The sequence below is a fragment of the Squalius cephalus genome (assembly GCF_949319135.1).
Source record: "Squalius cephalus genome assembly, chromosome: 1".
NCBI lineage: Eukaryota > Metazoa > Chordata > Actinopteri > Cypriniformes > Leuciscidae > Squalius > Squalius cephalus.
This window is the reverse complement of record NC_137122.1, coordinates 3,756,425-3,775,929: the sequence shown is the minus strand read 5'-3', so window position 1 is coordinate 3,775,929 and position 19,505 is coordinate 3,756,425. Positions and strand designations below refer to the sequence as shown.

Genomic DNA, 19,505 nt, shown 5'->3' with positions numbered 1-19,505 from the left:
TGGTTGCTGCTCAACTTCAAACTCACTTGTCATCCAACAACCTTTATGAATGTTTTCAATCTGGTTTTCGCACCCTTTACAGCACTGAGACTGCACTTCTTAGGGTTGTTAATGATCTCCTTGTGGCCACTGACTCCGGCTCCACCAGTATTCTAATTCTCCTAGACATTTCCTCTGCATTTGATACAATCTCTCATAGTATTCTCATTTCACGACTCTCTGCTCTTGGTATTTCTGGAACTGCCCTATCCTGGTTCACCTCCTACCTGTCTGATTGCCAGCATTACATCTCCATCCGCCAGTCAAAGTCCACTTCTGCCTCTGTCCCGCACGGTGTTCCTCAGGGTTCTGTTCTCGGGCCTCTTCTCTTCATTATCTACATGCTTCCACTAGGTGATATCATCCGTCAACATGGCTTCAAATTCCACTTTTATGCAGACGATACCCAACTATACATCCACTCCCAACGCAATGCTCCTTTCCCAACACTTTCCATATCAGCTTGTATTGATGAAATAAATGCTTGGATGACCAATAATTTTCTCAAACTCAACAACGACAAAACAGATTTACTTCTTATTGGTTCACCTCAAACTACATCCCGGGTCTGTGTTGACAATCTCACTATTGCTGGAGTTCCGGTTCAACCTTCCACCACTGTCAAAAACCTGGGTATAATCTTTGATTCCTCTCTTTCCTTTCTTCCTCACATCTCCTCTCTCACTAAATCTGCCTTCTTCCACCTTCGCAATATTGCACGCTTACGTCCATTTCTTACCATCAGTGATGCTGAGACCCTAGTTCATGCTTTCATCAGCACACGGCTTGACTACTGCAATTTTCTTTTCTATGGCCTACCAAACTCATCATTAAATAAAATTCAATATATCCAGAACTCTGCCGCCAGAGTCCTCACTTACACTAAGAAATCTTCCCACATTACTCCCATCTTACGCAGTCTACATTGGTTACCCATCCGCTATCGCATTCAGTACAAGATACTCCTTATTACATTCAAAGCACTCCATGGTCTTGCCCCAAACTATATCTCTGACCTCATCCATACATACACACCTGTCCGCACACTTAGATCATCTGATACCGGTCTGTTGACAACCCCACGGCACAAACTATCATCATTTGGTGGAAGGGCATTTTGCACCGCTGCCCCAACTCTTTGGAATTCAATTCCACAACAAATCCGCAATCTCTCATCGCTACGAGACTTCAAAACCCACATTAAAACACATCTTTTTGTCACTTGCTTCCCTGACCCCTGAATGTTCAGATTCTATATGTACTATGTTTCTATGTTATGTGTACTTGTAATTATTGTAAAGCGACCTTGAGTCCTCAGAAAGGCGCTATATAAAATAAACATATATTATTATTATTATTATTATCGTATCGAACCGAACCGTGAATTTTGTGAACCGTTACACCCATAATATTTAACTACATTAGTTAACATTTACTATTAGTAAACTGCACTTCTACAACATTGTTAATTTCAACATTTAGCTATAGCCTACATTATTGAAATCAAAAGTTGGACAGTATGAACAGCTGTATTTTTATAAACTATGATAAACAAAGATTAATAAATACAGTAACAAAAGTATTGCTCATGGTAAGTTCATGTTATTGGTATTCATTATTGGTTCATGGTATTCATTATTTATCGATTTATCGAACGTTGGACGTGAGAGGACGCTGGCGTTGTTTGTTCGCCGCTTCTCCGTCCAAAAGTCTATACCTATGCTAAAACTGGCATTATCGTTTCAACTTTACTGACCACGATTGTCAACTGTAATCCAGTACCTCTCCATCTGTACATGGATTATATCAATTTGGATGTCGACTTACCTGCCATCAGCTTCGACGGCTTCTACCATTGACCAACACCACCAGCACTCACGTTGCTGCCATTCGGATTTCTCCGTGGTAACATCACCGCCACCGGCAGCTCAGCTCTGGGTAACTCCACAAACTTTTGCCCTTCTCAACGGGAAACGCTAGCTGGCTCAGCTATCGCCATTTTAAATCGCCCGCTGCTTGCCTGACGCTTACAACCTGGATTTCCTCACCACTTCATCTTCTTCTCCAGCACTGCTACTGCGAGGTAGACCCCTGGACAGTCTTCTGCTGTCCGGGTGCAGTTAGGCTTCGTTGCCTGGGACTGCTGCCTCAAGTTAGAATCTGCTAGCCGCTTCCAAGTCAGTAGGCGGCTAGCTAACGTTACCGAACAACAGTTTTGGCTTCGGCAGCTTTGGCTACTTGACAGTGGCTTACACAGTCGACCTCTCAATCCCTGTCTCCTCTGCTCATCATCCACGTTCACCAAGCTTCGTCCACCGTGGCTTTCAGTCAGTTTTGCCGACTTACCTGTCGTGTCGAAACTTTCCCATCAGCTAACGTGTGACTGTAGTCTTCACCCTTACCAGCTAACTATGTAATTTACATACTCTATATTACAACTATACAAGCTGAATACCCCTATATCTCCATTCTGTATTTCCACCATCAAAAAACTCGGTCTTCTATGTCGTCCCCGCTACATCCATCGAAGCTCCCGTAGAAAGATTGTTTACTCGGGGTTCAACCACAACATTCCGTCCATCTGGTCCAACGCTCGCCCTGTCGCTTCCTGCTTACGTCATCACAACAAACTGCACGTGCGCTCCGCCTGCCTACAAACACTAGTCAAATCCGATCAGATTATACAAAACCAACCACTCCTCAGATTAGCCCTTTTTAACACCCGCTCTCTCAGCAACAAAGGCTCCATTCTCAGTGAATTTATTTTGGACAATAATCTGGATTTCCTCTGCTTAACCGAAACTTGGCAAAAACCACTTGAATACTTCTCTCTCAACCAAACTACACCAGCTGGATTTACATACATAGACAAACCACAACATGAGAGGCGCGGCGGCGGAATTGCAATAATACACAAACATGATATCAAAACGACCACAGTACCCATCCCCACTCCTGCTTCATTTGAGCACTTATCATTCAAACTGTCTGGCACTAAACCCCTGGTCATTTGCAACTATCTACCGCCCCCCCAAAACAAACCCTGCATTCCTCTCTGATCTATCTAAATTTCTATCCCAACTCTGTGCCATATCACCATCCATTCTTCTGTTAGGTGACTTCAACATCCATATTGACTCCACAGACTCCAAAACAACCACCGATTTCCTGGACATCCTACACTTTTTCAATATCAGCCAACATATTGATTTTCCCACCCACAAAAAAGGACACACTCTTGACCTGGTTTGTTCATCTGGTACCACCATTAACAATATAACCCAAACTGACCTCACCATTTCCGACCACCTGGCTATTACCATTGACATCGACATCCCATCTCCACCCACCAAGCAAAAACGCACGATAACATTCAGGAACCTCAAATCCATTGACACCACATCTTTCTCCTCCATATTGACAACCACCATTGCAAAATCCATTGACCCCCTAAACACGTCCCCAATTGTCCTCGTCAACGCCTACAATGATGTACTCTCATCCTGTCTCAATCCCATCGCCCCCCTTAAAACCAAATCTGTCTCCTTCACACACTCCGCCCCTTGGTACACTAACCAACTCCGCCTCCTCAAAGCCAAATGCCGACAACTGGAACGACTCACCAATAAAACCGGTCTTACTGTCCACCTGGAAGCCTACAAACTTCACAGACAACAATACAAAGATGCCCTCAACTCTGCCCGCTCCTCCTACTACTCCTCTGTCATCCAATCCGGCTCCAATAGTCCCAAGACCCTCTTCTCTACAATCAACAAACTTCTGAAACCCATGAACACAATCTCCAATTCCTTCACCACCACTAAGTGTGATTTGTTCCTCTCCTTCTTCAAAACCAAGATCGACATCATCCATAATCAACTAGCCCATAGCACCCCCTACCCAACCCCTGGACCTCCACCACCCTCCCCTCCATCCCACTCTCTCTCTTCATTCTCTCCAATCACTGAAACTGAAGTATCAACCGTAATCTCCAGCATGAAGTCCTCAACCTCTCCGCTTGATCCTATTCCCACATTTCTTACCAAGGTTTGCCTCCCATCACTTTCCCCCCTCATCACCAACATAATCAACTCCTCTCTGGCCTCTGGTATTGTCCCCCCACCTCTCAAGCTTGCTGCCATCACCCCCATATTGAAAAAACCTGGTTTGGACCCAGACATTCCCAACAGTTACCGTCCCATCTCTAACCTCCCATTTCTGTCCAAAATCCTGGAGCCCCCTTCTTGGCCCCCTCCTCTTCATCCTGTACATGCTCCCCCTTGGACAGATCCTCCGTCAACATGGTCTCCACTTCCACTGCTATGCTGATGACACCCAACTCTATCTCTCCTCAAAGACCATCACAGCCTCCACCCACTCAACCCTTACAGCCTGCCTCACTGACATTAAATCATGGATGCAAGAAAACTTTCTCCAACTCAACTGCAATAAATCAGAGATTCTCATAATTGGTCCTAACTCCCTCACCCAACATGCCCAGACCTTTTCCCTCAACATCGACGGCTCCAATGTCACCACCTCCAGCTACATCCGCAACCTTGGAACCATCTTCGATCCTACCCTCTCCTTTGTACCACACGTCAACCACATCACCAAAATTGCCTTCTTTCACCTTCGTAACATTGCACGGCTACGTCCCTCTCTGTCTACCACTGCAGCTAAAACACTCATCCATGCCCTTATCACCTCCAGATTGGACTATTGCAACAGCATTCTTTACGGACTACCAAACAAAACCATCGATAAACTTCAATATGTACAGAACTCAGCTGCCCGCCTTCTCACCTCCACCCGCCGCCGCGATCATATCACCCCTGTCCTCTATAACCTCCACTGGCTCCCAGTCAAATACAGGATCAACTTCAAAATACTTATCCTCACATACAAAGCCCTTAACAACCTTGCCCCTCCATACCTCTCCATCCTACTAACCCGCCACACTCACGCCCGCCTCCTCAGGTCCGTTGGTGCTGACACACTCAAGACCATCAGAACTAAGCGCCGGACCTGGGGAGACAGAGCCTTCTCCGCTGCTGCACCTACCCTCTGGAACGCCCTCCCCGACCACATCAAACAGTCAAGCACCTTAACATCCTTCAAACAGGCCCTCAAAACTCACCTCTTTGAGCTTGCTTTTCCCTGTTAACAGACTTTCCCAGTTCTTCATCGTCATCCCTTACATCGCCTCCTCTCTTGCTTTGCTTCTGCTTGTCCTTGGTCCTATGTGTTTTTAGTTTCTTCTTATTTTCTTGTGTTATCCATGTAACCCTGTCTATATACCTTGTTTGTTTTCTGTTTTAGTTTTTCTTTCAATGTAAACCAATTAACTGTAAAGCGTCTTTGAGTGTCATGAAAAGCGCTATAAAAAATAAATGTATTATTATTATTATGTTAGTTATTAGATACATTAACTAATGTTAACAATTTAAACCATATCCTAAAGTTACAAACAAATAATTTACTCTAATTTAAATAATACTCTGATGTTTAAATCATTTAAAACGAGAATGTAAGTGTGCTTACCCCATTTTTGTTTGTAAGAAAAAAAAAAAAGATTATATTTCATATCGCAATACATATCGCAGAAAAATAAAATATCGCAATATCATTTTTTCCCAATATCGTGCAGCCCTAGCGTATACTGTTAATCACACTGGCTCAACACACATCTGCTCTGAACACAGTTTCTACACATGGATTATAACGTTCTGCTTTACTCTCTCCAGCCTTGAGAAATATATCAGATCCAGACTCCTTTATCAACACTACAAATGCTCTGGAAGATCTGGGATGTATTTCTCAAGCACCACTGATTTAACTTCTGCCTCCCTGAACTTCTGGACCACTTTGCTAAAACACTTGAACGAGTCGTTTTCGACCAACTATCTCCATTTCTCACACAGAACATCCTCCTGGACAACAACCAGTCTGGCTTCAGAAGCGCCACTAAACTGAGACGGCCCTGCTCTCGGTTATTGAAGCTCTGAGACTGGCAAGAGGAGCCTCCGAATCCTCAGTTCTCCTCTTGCTGGATCTGTCTGCTGCTTACAGTTAACCACCAAGAAGAGCATCTCAGGAACAGTGCTTCAAGTCTGACCTCTCAGTGGGTCCTTCAGGGTGTCGTGAGGTGTTTAAGACCCAATATCTAGCTCTCGGTTATTGAAGCGGCTTCTCAACTACAACTCGCTTCAGTGGACTTACAGATACATTACCAGCTCATGAAGGGGAATTAACATATTCCTAACAAACATCTCAGGAAAGGAGACTTATTAAACACAACTGCAGAGGTTTATTAAGAAAATTATAGCAATCATTCAAAATGAAAAAAGATGCTAAAAACAGGAATGAACAGACAAGATCCAAGAATCCTCAAATCAACTCCATCACACAGAACAGAGAGAGATTATACAGTCTGAGTCTGTCCATTACTGTATTAATATTATATTTAAAGCAGTTTACATATGAAGCGCAAGAAAATGACTTTTTAACACTGTAGGCAAATATATCCATAAAATCCATATAAATGAAAATAAATCTGGCTTTTTATATGTAAAAAAAACATTTTACTCTAAACATGATTATGTCACTATAAGTGCTCAGAGTTTTTTCTCTGTTTTCTGAGAAGAAGAAAATAAAACAATGAACAATCCTCTGTAAGTTTTTGCTATTGTAAATATTGCTGCAGATTGGCTCTAAACTCATCAGTATTTTATTCTAATATTGTCGGCATCTCTATTTCCTCTGGGTGCTTCGAGTCCTTCCTCCCTGCAAAATAAAAGCATTGACTGACCTCTCGTATGTGTTTTTATCATGATTGCAGATTGTTCCAGATCAGATGAGTGTGAATCATCAGATTGTGTGCGGCTCAAAACTCACCAGCTCTTCTTGCACAGATGATCTGAAGAAGAATCACAGTAGGAGCAGCAAACACTGCGATCTCAACAATAATCACAATCACTGCAGGAAACATGAGAGGAAGAAGAGAAACTGTACATGACTGAAGTCAAGGGTATTCAACTATCAACAGTTATTGATGAAGCATTTACAGACTGACTGATAGTTTAATGTTATAAAGCTGTCAGTATAAATGAACGTGTCGTACCTCTGTATAATGATCCAGCAGTCACACTGACTCCAGTTTCTGATGCTGTATCAGCTGGATCTGTGGATCACGTCTGTTAGTTCAGTTCAACACATAATGACACATATACACAACATCACCCAAAATGGCTGCCAGGAGGCTTGCCCCGGTCCCTGCTCTGCTATTATGTTTTGCACTTTTGTCTGTGTTATATGTGAAACATCATGCATCACATCATATAGTCGTGAGGAGTTGTTACATATCAGGAGGATTACACCTGACAATTTGTAATTATTTGGCAACATTTCAGAGGATATACTGGATGTAAACAACACTGGATCGCCACCATGGGGAAATACATCTAGCACAAAAAGACGGCGAACTGGAGTGGTCTCCAGGTTCAGGAGACGGCCCTACCGGCCCCCACTACCGGCTCTGATCTTATCCAACATGTGATCCCTTAAAAATAAAATGGATGAACTTCTGCTTTTAACACAAACGGACCGGAATTACAGTGACTGCTCGGCCTTCTGCTTTACCGAGACATGGCTGGATCAATCGGTTCCTGACGAGGCGGTAACCCCCCCTGGCTTCACTATCTTCAGAGCCGACAGGTCAGTCAAACTATCCCTCAAATCTAAAGGAGGGGGTATTTCTCTCATGGTAAATCAGCGCTGGTGTAACAATTCAACAATCCTTCATCGTCACTGCTCTCCCGATCTTGAATTCATCAGTTTGAAATGCAGACCATATTACCTCCCGAGAGAATTCGCCTCAATTATACTAATCTGCGTTTACGTTCTACCACAAGCTAACGCTAACACAGCCATTAGCGATCTCTTCCAACACATCTCGTCTGTTGAAAACTCCAACCCTGATACGTCTGTCATCGTGTTAGGTGATTTCAACCACACAAACCTGTCATCCGAACTCCCAAACTACAAGCAACAAGTCACTTGCCACAGCAGAGAAAGCAAAACACTGGATCAGTGCTACATCTCTGTTTCAGATGCTTACCGGGCATTCCCGAGGGCTCCACTGGGGAGGTCTGACCATGCTGTGTTGCTCCTCATTCTGAAGTACAGACTAAAGCTTAAATACATTAAGAAAACATCCAAATCTGTCAGGTCCTGGACCAGAGATGCCATTGAAACGCTTCGAGGGTGTTTCGAATGCACGAATTGGGACATATTCAGTGCAGCTTGTGACTCCCTCGATGAACCCTCAGTACAGGAGCTCCTCAGGGCTGTGTTCTCTCCCCTTGGCTCTTTTCCCTTTATACAGCATACTTTACATCCATGGACACTTCAGTGAAAATAATAAAGTATGCGGACGACACAACCATTGTAGGCCTCATCTCAGACAATGATGAAACACAGTACCGCATGGTGGTGGACCAAGCTGTAAATTGGTGTTCGAACAGTGACCTCCAGCTCAACACAGCCAAAACCCAGGAACTCATTGTTGACTTTAGACGTAGGCCATTTCCTAAAACACCCATACAAATAAATGGCAATTCAATCACCATCACTGACTCCTTTAAATTCCTAGGAACACACATTAGCAATAACCTGAAGTGGACAACTAACACTAATCACATCATTGCAAAGGCTCAACAAAGACTTTACTTCCTCAGGCAGCTTAAAAAATACCGGATCAGACATCAGCTCCTTGTTCTGTTCTACTCCGCTATCATCGAGTCCATCATTGCATCATCAATAACAGTATGGTATGGAAGCACAGACAGCCAAACAAAGAAAAAACTACAGCAGACTGTCAACAAAGCCTCCAAGATCAAATTCAAATTCCACCGGCAATGTCGTGTGGCTAAATAAACTATCTATCTATCTATCTATCTATCTATCTATCTATCTATCTATCTATCATCACATAATACTTGAGCTTCACATCACAGAAATGATGAATATGTGCACGAGTCTGTCATCTATTATCTTCTTACTTCACTCTCAAGCTGTCAGGAGGAGAATGACTATCGCCATTGACCAAAAATAAATCTATTTATACAGTGATCATGTGATCATGAACCTTGTGTAGGAGCTGCTGCTGTAGTTCGGCTTGATTTCTTCTCAGCATCATCTGTAGGACATTAACATCATATGTTCATATCGATCATGACATGCAGTTTGTGTTCATCATCACAGTTTACAGTGGCAGTAGTTGAGAAGAGACTGTACTGTATTACTGTGTTACTGTATAATTTATTCCTGGTTTATATGAGAGTGAAACACAGTTGAGCTTCTGCAAATAAACCTTCAGCTTGAATGAAGGACATAAGCCTTATAATTCCTAAAGCCGACCTCCTACATGGGTCATACTAGGCTTTAATACACTCGTCTGATTTATGCAATATATCATGTATGACCCATGTAGGAGGCCAATATTGGGGATTATAAGGATTGTTATGCAGTTTATGACTTTGACCACTAATATTTTACAACTCCAAAACGTATGAAGCCATCAGAAAGAGTAGAGCCAATCTGTGGAAGTTTTCACAAATCTGTCAGAAAAGAGTGTTTTCTCACCTGAATACTTGACAGTGTATCTGACTGAGGTCAAGAGTTGATTTCCCTGAGTAAGCTGACATCTCCACTCTCTGTTGTCATCTTCATTCAGGAGTGTTGTAGTCAGAGTGAGGATACAGTGATCTTGATCTGATGATGATAATATCTGATATCTGGAGTCTGTCTTCAGATCAACACCAGCCTGATTCACCCACAACAGCTCAATTCTCCTAGAACTGACCCAATCATCACAGGAGAATCTATAATATGAATACAACTGACAAGAGAGAGTCACAGAGCGGCCTGGACTGATCTCAGTCTGTGAGGATGAAGATAAGGATGATGATGATGATGATGATGATGATGATGATGAAGACACTGAAACTGAACACAAGACACAAATCACAGACTCTTCAATCATCATCTGAGTTTAAAGGGAGAATCTGCCCTTTTTAAATTGACCACATAATCATAAACTTACCATGAAGAACATGCAGAAAAACAGTAGCACCAGGTCCTTGTTGTTCTCCATTCACATATTGTTGGCAGGTGTAATATCCATAATCTTCTACTGTGACGTTCTTGATGTTCAGAGAGCAGTCAGACTCCAGACTCAGTCTCTCATGTCTCTCTGAGTCTTTATTATTTATCCCTCCAGTAATCAGTTTAACTCCTGCTGAATGTCTGAATCTGTTATAGTAGGTCCATGTAGTTGATTTGCAGTCAGAAAGAGCTTTATTACAGGACAGAGAGACATTTTCACCAGAACTGATGAACACATGATCATATCCACTGGTTCCTGAAACACAATTAAAAAACAGAAGATTCAAATACAGTCTTTTATTTCTCATTTAAAGCAAACCACACACTCTCCAGAATAAACTATTAGTCTTTATCAGAGAGCTGTTCAAATCACTGACACACTCTTAATATGAAGATAATTCTTCATCATCAGATGTTTGAGTGACACTATGTCCAGTATCAGGAATAATACAGTATGATCTGTGTGTATCAATACACAACTCTGAGATCACAACGTGAATGTGTGCAAGAATAAACTGAGCATGTTCAAATGAACTCTTTCCAGACTAATTCCACTAAATGTCTTTAGAGAAAATACAGATTTCTTTACCTGTGAGAAGTGAAGAGAGAATGATCAGTCCCAGCAGACACAGATCACACTTATCAGCCATTTTCTGTTTCTGTCAGTCTTCCTCTTCATTATATATAGTTACAGCTCCTCCTTTAAACATCATCAGCTCCTCCTGTGGTTATTAACTTCCTCTCATCTGACCAACCGAGTGTTTAAATCTGTTGCTATATAGTGACACTATACCAGTGTAACTTTGTCCTCTCTGTAGATCGGGCTCATATAGACTCTGAACTGTGTACTTTAACACTGAGGATTTTGCTCTGTGGTCTTGAATGGTCTTGACTCTGAGTGACACTCAACTTTCCTCTACAGATGTATAGATGCTACAATTGGTTAATAGTTGCAATAGTTATTTTCAAAATAAAAGAGAATGTGTGAAAAGTAACTGGTTGAAAATGAAATAAAATGTCCAAATGAAGATGTGTTGAATTTGCAGGGCGAGCTCAACCTAAAGCCTACAAACTTAAGTGTCATAGGAAGAGAGTGTATGTGTGTAGCTATAGGTACATGACGTGTTTCAGGGTGTTAAAACCACATGTGTTTTTGAAGAGGACTTGGAGCATCTCTTGCTTCACAGGTAGAAAAGGTGTCAAGCCGAAGAGAGGTCAAAGGGGCTGGAACAGGGGAACTTTCCATATAAAACTTTTGGTATGTGTGCTGCATAAGACAAGGGTGATACGAACTGATACAGATTTCTTTATTTATATACATATTTATTTCATTTTCTTGCTCTTCATTATATATAGTTACAGCTCCTCCTTTAAACATCATCAGCTCCTCCTGTGGTTATTACCTTCCTCTCATCTGACAGCCTGAGATGAAACTCTGAGAAGTGTTGCTGAGTGGATTTCAGTGCAAATGTATTTTTCATTATTGCTCATGTAGCAAGTGGCTCGATTCTTAGCGACTACACCAGCTCGAAATAACGAGGAAACACTATCTTTAACTAAATAAAGACACACGAGTAAGTTCCACTTAGAGAGGGCAAGAGGCGTGAGTTCCCGTTCAAAAATATTTTTTTTATTAAAGCTAAAATAGTTGGACAACAATCATTTAAAACTGGAAGTGACCAATCAAATCAGGTATTGGTTGAATGAAACAGAAAAAAAGAAACACACATAACTGGAAACAGAGATAGATGAGTGGCGGGAATCTGAACAAAGTAGTAGTAAGTAACAGATCCGCACACCGAGATCTGTGCGGATCTGTTACTTACTACTACATGGATTATACTTGTGATCGAGCACCCGTAATGAAAATAAGATGTGCGTGATTTACTCCTGGGAATCTGAACAAAGACATGTGACAAATGACAAGAACCTGAAAGTCCATGAAAACAACACTAAACAGCACATAATGTTGTTCACCACACTGGCTCAAACACACTTACGCTCAACGCTTCAGACTGAACTCAATGAACAGGCTCTACTTTTGCATTACTGTTAGTTTCACTTCCTCATTTTAGAGTTTCCTGCATGCAGTTCAATTCTAGAAATAAAATCATTAAATTATTAGTAATAAAATTGGTTTACTACTGAAACGTTCTCCACCATCCATGACAATGACAATGTCTTCTGGAAGAGTTTCTACACATGGATTATAGCGTTCTGCTTTACTCTCTCCAGCCCTGAGAATATATCAGATCCAGACTCCTTTATCAACTCAAACACCAGTTCATTACTTGCCCTGAGCTTCTTGACACATTTCACATTCAACAAATGAGGCTTGCTAATGTCAATGTGCTGACGTTGCCTATACATGAATATCAGTCACGTGACCTCTTACGTCATCCGCTCTTTTTCCAGTTGACTGCCGCCATCTTGAGGACCTATCGAGTACTGTATATGGTCCTGACAAGCATTACCTAGCTAGCTTTCTACTTTTCAAAACACACACACACACACACACACACACACACACGCAATGAGCAAAACCCCTCAATTCTCCTGCAAAAGAAAACTTTACATTCAAAACAATGTTATTTCTTCTCAAAATGGTATTTTGTTTTCAAATGGCACACACAAACCATCATATGAATAGACAATTATAAGAACCAGTTGAACACTGAAAAACAAAAAACTCTCTTTTATGCTAAAGCTCTGATTGCTGATTGTAAAACTGTGTGACGGGTGTTTGCCCATGTGATGAGGCAGTGTGTGTTCCTTGTGAAACAAGAGATTTTCTGCATGAAAATTGTGCCAAGTGCAGAGAAATGTGTGTAGAGTTTTGGAAAAAGTGTGTTATATCTGTTACAGGCTCTGAATAATTTAAAATCAACTCTTTTGTTTAACTTACATGTATCAATAAGGAAATTGCTTCACTCCATTTTTCTAGTTTCATTTTCTACTCAAAATGTACACAGTCTTTCCATAAAAGTGCCATATCATCTGCATATTTGTATAATTTATAATTCTCATGCTGCACTCTTATACCACTCGTATAAACTGAAAACAGCAGAGGTGACAGGACACATCCTTGCCCACATAGCAACATTGTTTCGGCCCAGATCCGGCCCACATCTGGCACTTGTGGAAAGATGATCCGGCCCACATGCGGCGGGGAATGACGGCCCTTGACTGGACCGCTCCTGTTTGCCAGATCTGGGCCACAAGCAGGCCATAGCAATGCCACATGTCAGCCAAGAGCAAAGAAATACACCAGAACTGGACCTTATCTGAGCCACACAATCTGTGTCTATTAAATATGGAGTAATATCAGCCTTAATAAGCCTGTTAACAAGCAGAATCACTGAAGGAAAGAAGAGAACAGAAAAAGAGACGAGCAGAAACACAAGAACTACAACTGACTTCAGACACAGCCTCAGATGAAATCAACTGAAGATAAAAGAAGACTTTAAATCTGTGAAGATCTCAGCAGAGGAGGATTAAACAACTCCACAAACAGCATTACCAGCTTCACTTATTACTAACCAGACTGACTTTATTTCTGTCAGACGTCTACAGACGCTCTTACTGAGAGTTAACAGAGATTAACTCTAACGTGTTTCATGTGAAGTCACCATAACAGTGATCAGTGTTTCCATTAGTTGGGCTCTTAACTCTTCTTTTATGTTTTGTCTGTTTTGGCCGCTGTGACAGTGTGTGTGTCAAACACATTTGTTGCAGCAAAGAAAGCTAAAGTGAAACGAGATCAGGTGATGATGGCTATCCCACAGAACTGAACATAGGACTACAGCAACAGGTGATTCCCACGCAACACACACATATACGCCCCCTAGTGGCAACACTGGACGTGCTAGTATGAACTCAGGGTGTACTCACACTAGGCACGGTTGCCATGAACCGGGCCCGAGTACGATTGTCCCCCCTCCCCACTCCCCCTTTGGCCTGCACTCACATAGGGTTTCAGCATTCGTGCCGGAGCACGCTTACGTCATTATGGTTCGACGGTTTCGGGATAAACAGGAAGAGCGGCGCTCTCACTGAACACAATGGAGTCCATCGCTCTGTTTACTTTGTGGATAATTTTGAGTCGTTTGGTCCACGGTGGTCCACAGCCCTCTCACAGCCTTGCACCTCTGCCGTAGACCAAAGCGACCCTTTCCCCGCCATGTTGGTTTTGGAGCGTCGCAAAACCGTGAAGTCACGCGTCCTGTTCCGTGCTCCAGCACGGTTAGCGCTCACACTGCATGCGAACCGCGCCCGAGTCCAACTGAACCGTGCTCTGGCCCACCTCTTCCAAGCGGGCCAGGGCCGGCTAATCGAGCCGCGCCCGGGCACGGTTCGGAGCACTCACACTAGTCAAACGAACCGCGCTTTGGTGGTCAAACGCACTCGGGCACGGTTCAAACTGGCTAGTGTGAGTACACCCTAAATCTACTACTACATACACTTTAAATTCTTGGCATTAACATGCGATCACCGTTCTTTTAAAGCCAATCAGGACACGGTGCGTTTACACCTGTCCACATCGAGTGGCTTCTGTGTCTGGATAACAGATCGGATCTCGCAAAAGGATGGGTCCAGTGCAAAGTCGACCTGAAGTGGTGGGTTTTCTTTTAAAAACAGTTTTCAGTCGGGGGACATTTTACAAATCTGGCAAAATGAGGAGGATGAAGAGGCTGCTAATAATGTGGATAGATGCCGTAATGGAGACGGTACAGAGAAACGTGTAGGTATACCTCATAACTGAGTTTACATTGATCTGGAGTGACACCAACTAATAGTGTTCAGTTACATTAGAAAGTGATCTCGTATCTGTTTGGAGATATGAAAATGTGATTAAGAGGGGAGAAACTGAGATGTTTTCTGGTAATTCAGTCTGTCGCCACTGGAGGGCGCTCCAGGTCACGTGTTGTTTGGCTGATGCTGACAAAAATTAAAATAAAATATAAATTATAAATAAAATAAAAAACATGTCCAACAGTTTCTGTTAAATTACAACTATTCCCTATATTTCCATATTCTAGATCAATAATCATTTAAACATGCTATTCTGAGAGTTATTATTTTATGACCTATATAGTGCTCACTTTTTTTGGACACTTCCCTTTGTTTCTTTCATATACTGTATTAACCAGTTCTGTGATTCCTCTTTAAACTCTGCCTTGCTCAGTCAGTGGTGTTACAGGCCAACATGAACATCAACTTACAGTGAGTTTTGCAAGATCAGCGACTTCGCTTCCTCGGACTTCCGCATTTGCTCTCGTTCTTTCAAAAGTTGCCGCCGGAAGCAGCGCCGCGACAGCTGATTGGCTGATGCGCTGCGCACTCATGACTACGTGTCTTCTCCTTCCTTTCGTTTGAAATGACAGGCGCGCGTTCACGAGTGACTCAAGATTTACGTTTTCCACGAACAACTTGAATTCTACACTCAACTTCACACGGAATTATTGCGCTGTTCTAGAGAAAGAGCTCATCTGGAAACACTTTAATGGGAGATGGAAAGTGTAAAGTTGAGGAACATGAAGCTGGAGTGTGTGAGGGTGTGAACACAGATGGAGGAGAAGCAGAGGTGTGTGTGTGTGTGTGTGTGTGTGTGTGTGTGTGTGTGTGTGTTCAGGAAGTGCAGAAGACTGGAGGAAACAGTGGAAATGTGTCGTGGATCATGAGAAGGAATGACAGCAGAGACTCTCTTGATGATTGTAAGTTGTTTTGTTGTTGTTTGCCGCTTGGAAAGTGTTGTTAACTAAAATGAACATTAAGGAAACGTGCATTCTTTTGCCTTTTTTTAAGAAAGCCTTTTATTTATTAGGCTATTGTTGCGGTGTAGTTGTTCACCTCTATTTAACAGCGCTTCGTCAGAAATACAAACACAACAGCCGTTTTTTAAACCCTGTCCAATGGCTGAAAGGAAAGGAGTAAACACGGTCACTGGTAGGTTGTGACAGCTGTCAATCAAAATGTGGAGCGGTGATTCGTTCACTGTCAGAAAACACACGGATAATTCGGTAAATTAACATTTTTATTTAACAGAATTGATCAACTCGTTCCTGCTGTGGTTGTTTTAATTCACAGCCCTTCTTAAAATATGGAAGTTTTTGGTTTAATATATTCTTAATATATAAGACTTACTGTCAATGATCTACTTTCATGTTTTATTTGTTCATTATTTATTTTGTTGGATTTTAGTTGGACTTGGTCAGAACTGTTTCAATAATAGTTATCGACATGGTGCCTTTGGGCTCAGTGATGTTGAGTTTAAATTACATATAAAATAAAGACATGTATTGTGATGTAATGGTGTAATGGAAGGGACTAAAGAAGTATTTTTATCAGCTGAAAGGCAGAATACAAATGTTTTTTTTTTTTTTTTTTTTTTTTTTTTTAAAGTTAGATAGACGTTATATAACAGTTTCAGGTTATGTTTTAGTGTTGGTAACATGTCCCACACAAACTTAGTAATCGTCCCACATTTGGTTTGTTTAGTGGTGGTCTCCCTACTTGGGGTTCAGAGTATTTATTTTTACCTCATCAGTTTCACTACTACGGAAGCCCTGAAGCACAACGTAAAAAACAATTCTGTTTAAAAAGAGAGCATTTCGAGATTAAAGTCGAAACATTACGAGAATACAGTCTTCCGTAGAAGTTGCGTGTGTGCGCATTCATAACGGTGCGCGTCCACTGGAGTGCAGAGCGCGTGTTTCCGCAGGCGCGCGGCGTGCGTGTGTGTTTGTTTGTGTGTTTGTTTGTGTGTGTGTAATGCGCTTGTGAAGTCGACCTGCCTCGGACATGGATCTACACAAAATAGTCGCTTTTTACTTTTATCTGGGCTTTCAACAAAAGGAAACATATACACAGGTGCTAATCATGCATTGTCATGGCGTTGTATAGACGAGCACACACACTCCGCCGGAGTAACTTTCACAATCTGGTCCAAACTGTGGCAGTGTTTCTGACGTGTTTTCGTGCTCGTCTATAATAGGCAACACCATCTGGGTCGAGAACACTCAACAGCAGTGTTGCCAGATTGGAAATGTCCAAGTATCGTACCAGAAGCTCAAAATTATCGTATTTGGCAGAAAATTATCGTACACGAGTCAACGACATGAAAATGACAGACGAGACATCCCAACCTGCACAAAGGGGGGAGGGGGGGGGGGGGGGGTTAGGGGTGTTGGGATTGGTCGGTTCTGATTCGGGAGTATAGATAAAAGCCCGCCCGCACTTACAATTGATTGGTTGAGTCCTTACATGCGCTTCGTGAGGCACACTAGCACACACACGCAAGGTCTCTCGCTCCCTCTCTCTACACGTTCTTCCCCCGGTAGACGTAGAATCCACGGCTGGATCAATGATACAACGACCATCATTTGAAGTGTCACACAGTTCTGAAATTATCGTACATTATAGGATTTTTTCCATTATTGATCGTACATCGTACTACAGAGGTCAAAATTATCGTACAAATACGATAATTATCGTACATCTGGCAACACTGCTCAACAGTAACCGCACTGTCTCCCTCTTCACCGTAAATACGCTCTGGACACATTTTAAGTGCATCATTCTGTATCCAGTCATTTGGCCGGTCACGTGATTTCCTCAGATATAAAAACACTGGTTGAGGAGACATTCCCTGATATGAGTGTGAAGCGCTTTGAGTGTAGGCCAACAGTATGAAAGCGGTATATTTTGTAACGGCCTATAATGGTAGCCTGATGGCATGTTGGTAGATTGGCACTTGTAGAGTTTCCTTTAGTTGAAAGCTAAAAGTGAAACGCGCGCGCCGTCATGATGCTGTGCGGCAATGTCAAACAACGGCAAACACACACGCAACTTCTACAGAAGACTGTGTTCTCGAAATGTTTCGACTTTAATCTCGAAATGCTAGATTTGTTTTTGTTTTTCACAGATTTTTTTTTCAGGGCTTCCGTACACACTGTCTAGTACAATTATGTGGTTTTGTTATACAGTGTATAGGCTACTACAGTCGCTAGGAGGACTAATCACGAATGATTTAAATCGAGCACCGATTGGCCTGAAACAGGTCTCTGGGTTTAGGGGAAATATATGATACGAATTAAGTAAATATTTGTTGTTTTAATGTTAGTTCGGAACTGTTAAATGGCCACAATGGGGTTCTTTCACTAATAACTGCGTGGATTATTTCGTATTTGTACACAGGACAGTTTCCGCCTAATTCACAACACGTTCGTACACATTAATTTGTTCTAATCATCGTTGGTGAATTTAGAGCGTTTCTAAATGAGCGTGCACGAGGTTAGTCATTTGCATAAAACACGCCCACACAGTCTCCTTATAAGGGCTTTCCGCACACGCTCTCCTTACAGTGATGCTGACCACATCTAAACAACAAACTCCAGTTTTACAATCTAGGGTCAGGGTATTAGAAAATAATATATTGGGTTAGACGCTGCGCCAGAAACAGAGGCACTCGGTGCTTTTTATAGCCCATACTATCACAACAATTCAGTGTTTTCAACCACATCATAATGTTAGGTCTCAGACATTAAAATAAAGTAGGCTACTGTTAAAAAAAAAACAAAAAAAAACATATAGTTTTTTTTATTCAGATTGTCCACACTGCCTGCAAGCTGCAATAATAATCCTTTCAATTATAATTTGACAAAGTTTGTTATTCATATCAGATGCTTATTGTGTATGAAACCATAAAATTTACTCTATTCTTCTCCCAGTTCAAAGGATGTAAATCCGACAGATTGTCTGAATTACGGCGCAAACTCGTTGCGCGTTATATCAGTGATAATTAAATGTGTTTAAACGACAGAACACCTTCACTTCCACATATTTGACAATCAAAATAAATCATACAATTCACTCTAGTTAGCAAGTTTGTGAATATTTTGAATAAAAAGGGAAAGCGAAATAAACGCGAGGCTACGTGTGTGTGTGTGTGTGTGTGTGTGTGTGTGTGTGTGTGTGTGTGTGTGACGCATCGCCGAGGGAATAATTTATCTAAAATACAGAGCCCCTAAAATATAGGCTAATGCTTTTAAAACCCTTATGCTGATATAAGGCACTGCAGTAGCGATTGCGATTTTTTTTTTTCGCGGAGGACTATTATTCTAATATTAGAATGTTAGAAAATCTAATATTCAAACTGTTTTCTAATTTTTCTACTTTTAATATTGAATAAATAAAAAACGACTGAACGAATGATAGGCCTAGGCTATACGGATTCTCTTGAACCACTCCAGCATCAAATTTAATGCATTTATATAAAGGTAGAAATATCAATTGTGTAG

The 19,505-nt window shown here is 41.8% G+C and overlaps 1 protein-coding gene across 1 annotated transcript in view; it reads right to left on the bottom strand.

The window, feature by feature from the left end:
• The window catches only part of LOC307156445 (uncharacterized protein), a 41,002-nt gene extending 30,088 nt beyond the window's left edge, over nucleotides 1–10,914 (bottom strand). Inside the window, exons 1-3 of the mRNA XM_079867792.1 lie at nucleotides 10,796–10,914; nucleotides 10,145–10,462; nucleotides 9,685–10,047 (exon numbers count right to left, since the gene is read on the bottom strand). Coding sequence (XP_079723918.1) covers nucleotides 9,685–10,047; nucleotides 10,145–10,462; nucleotides 10,796–10,856 — 742 coding nt within the window. The 5' untranslated portion in view covers nucleotides 10,857–10,914. The remainder of the gene's footprint in view (nucleotides 1–9,684; nucleotides 10,048–10,144; nucleotides 10,463–10,795) is intronic.
• Nucleotides 10,915–19,505: the final 8,591 nt, after the last annotated feature.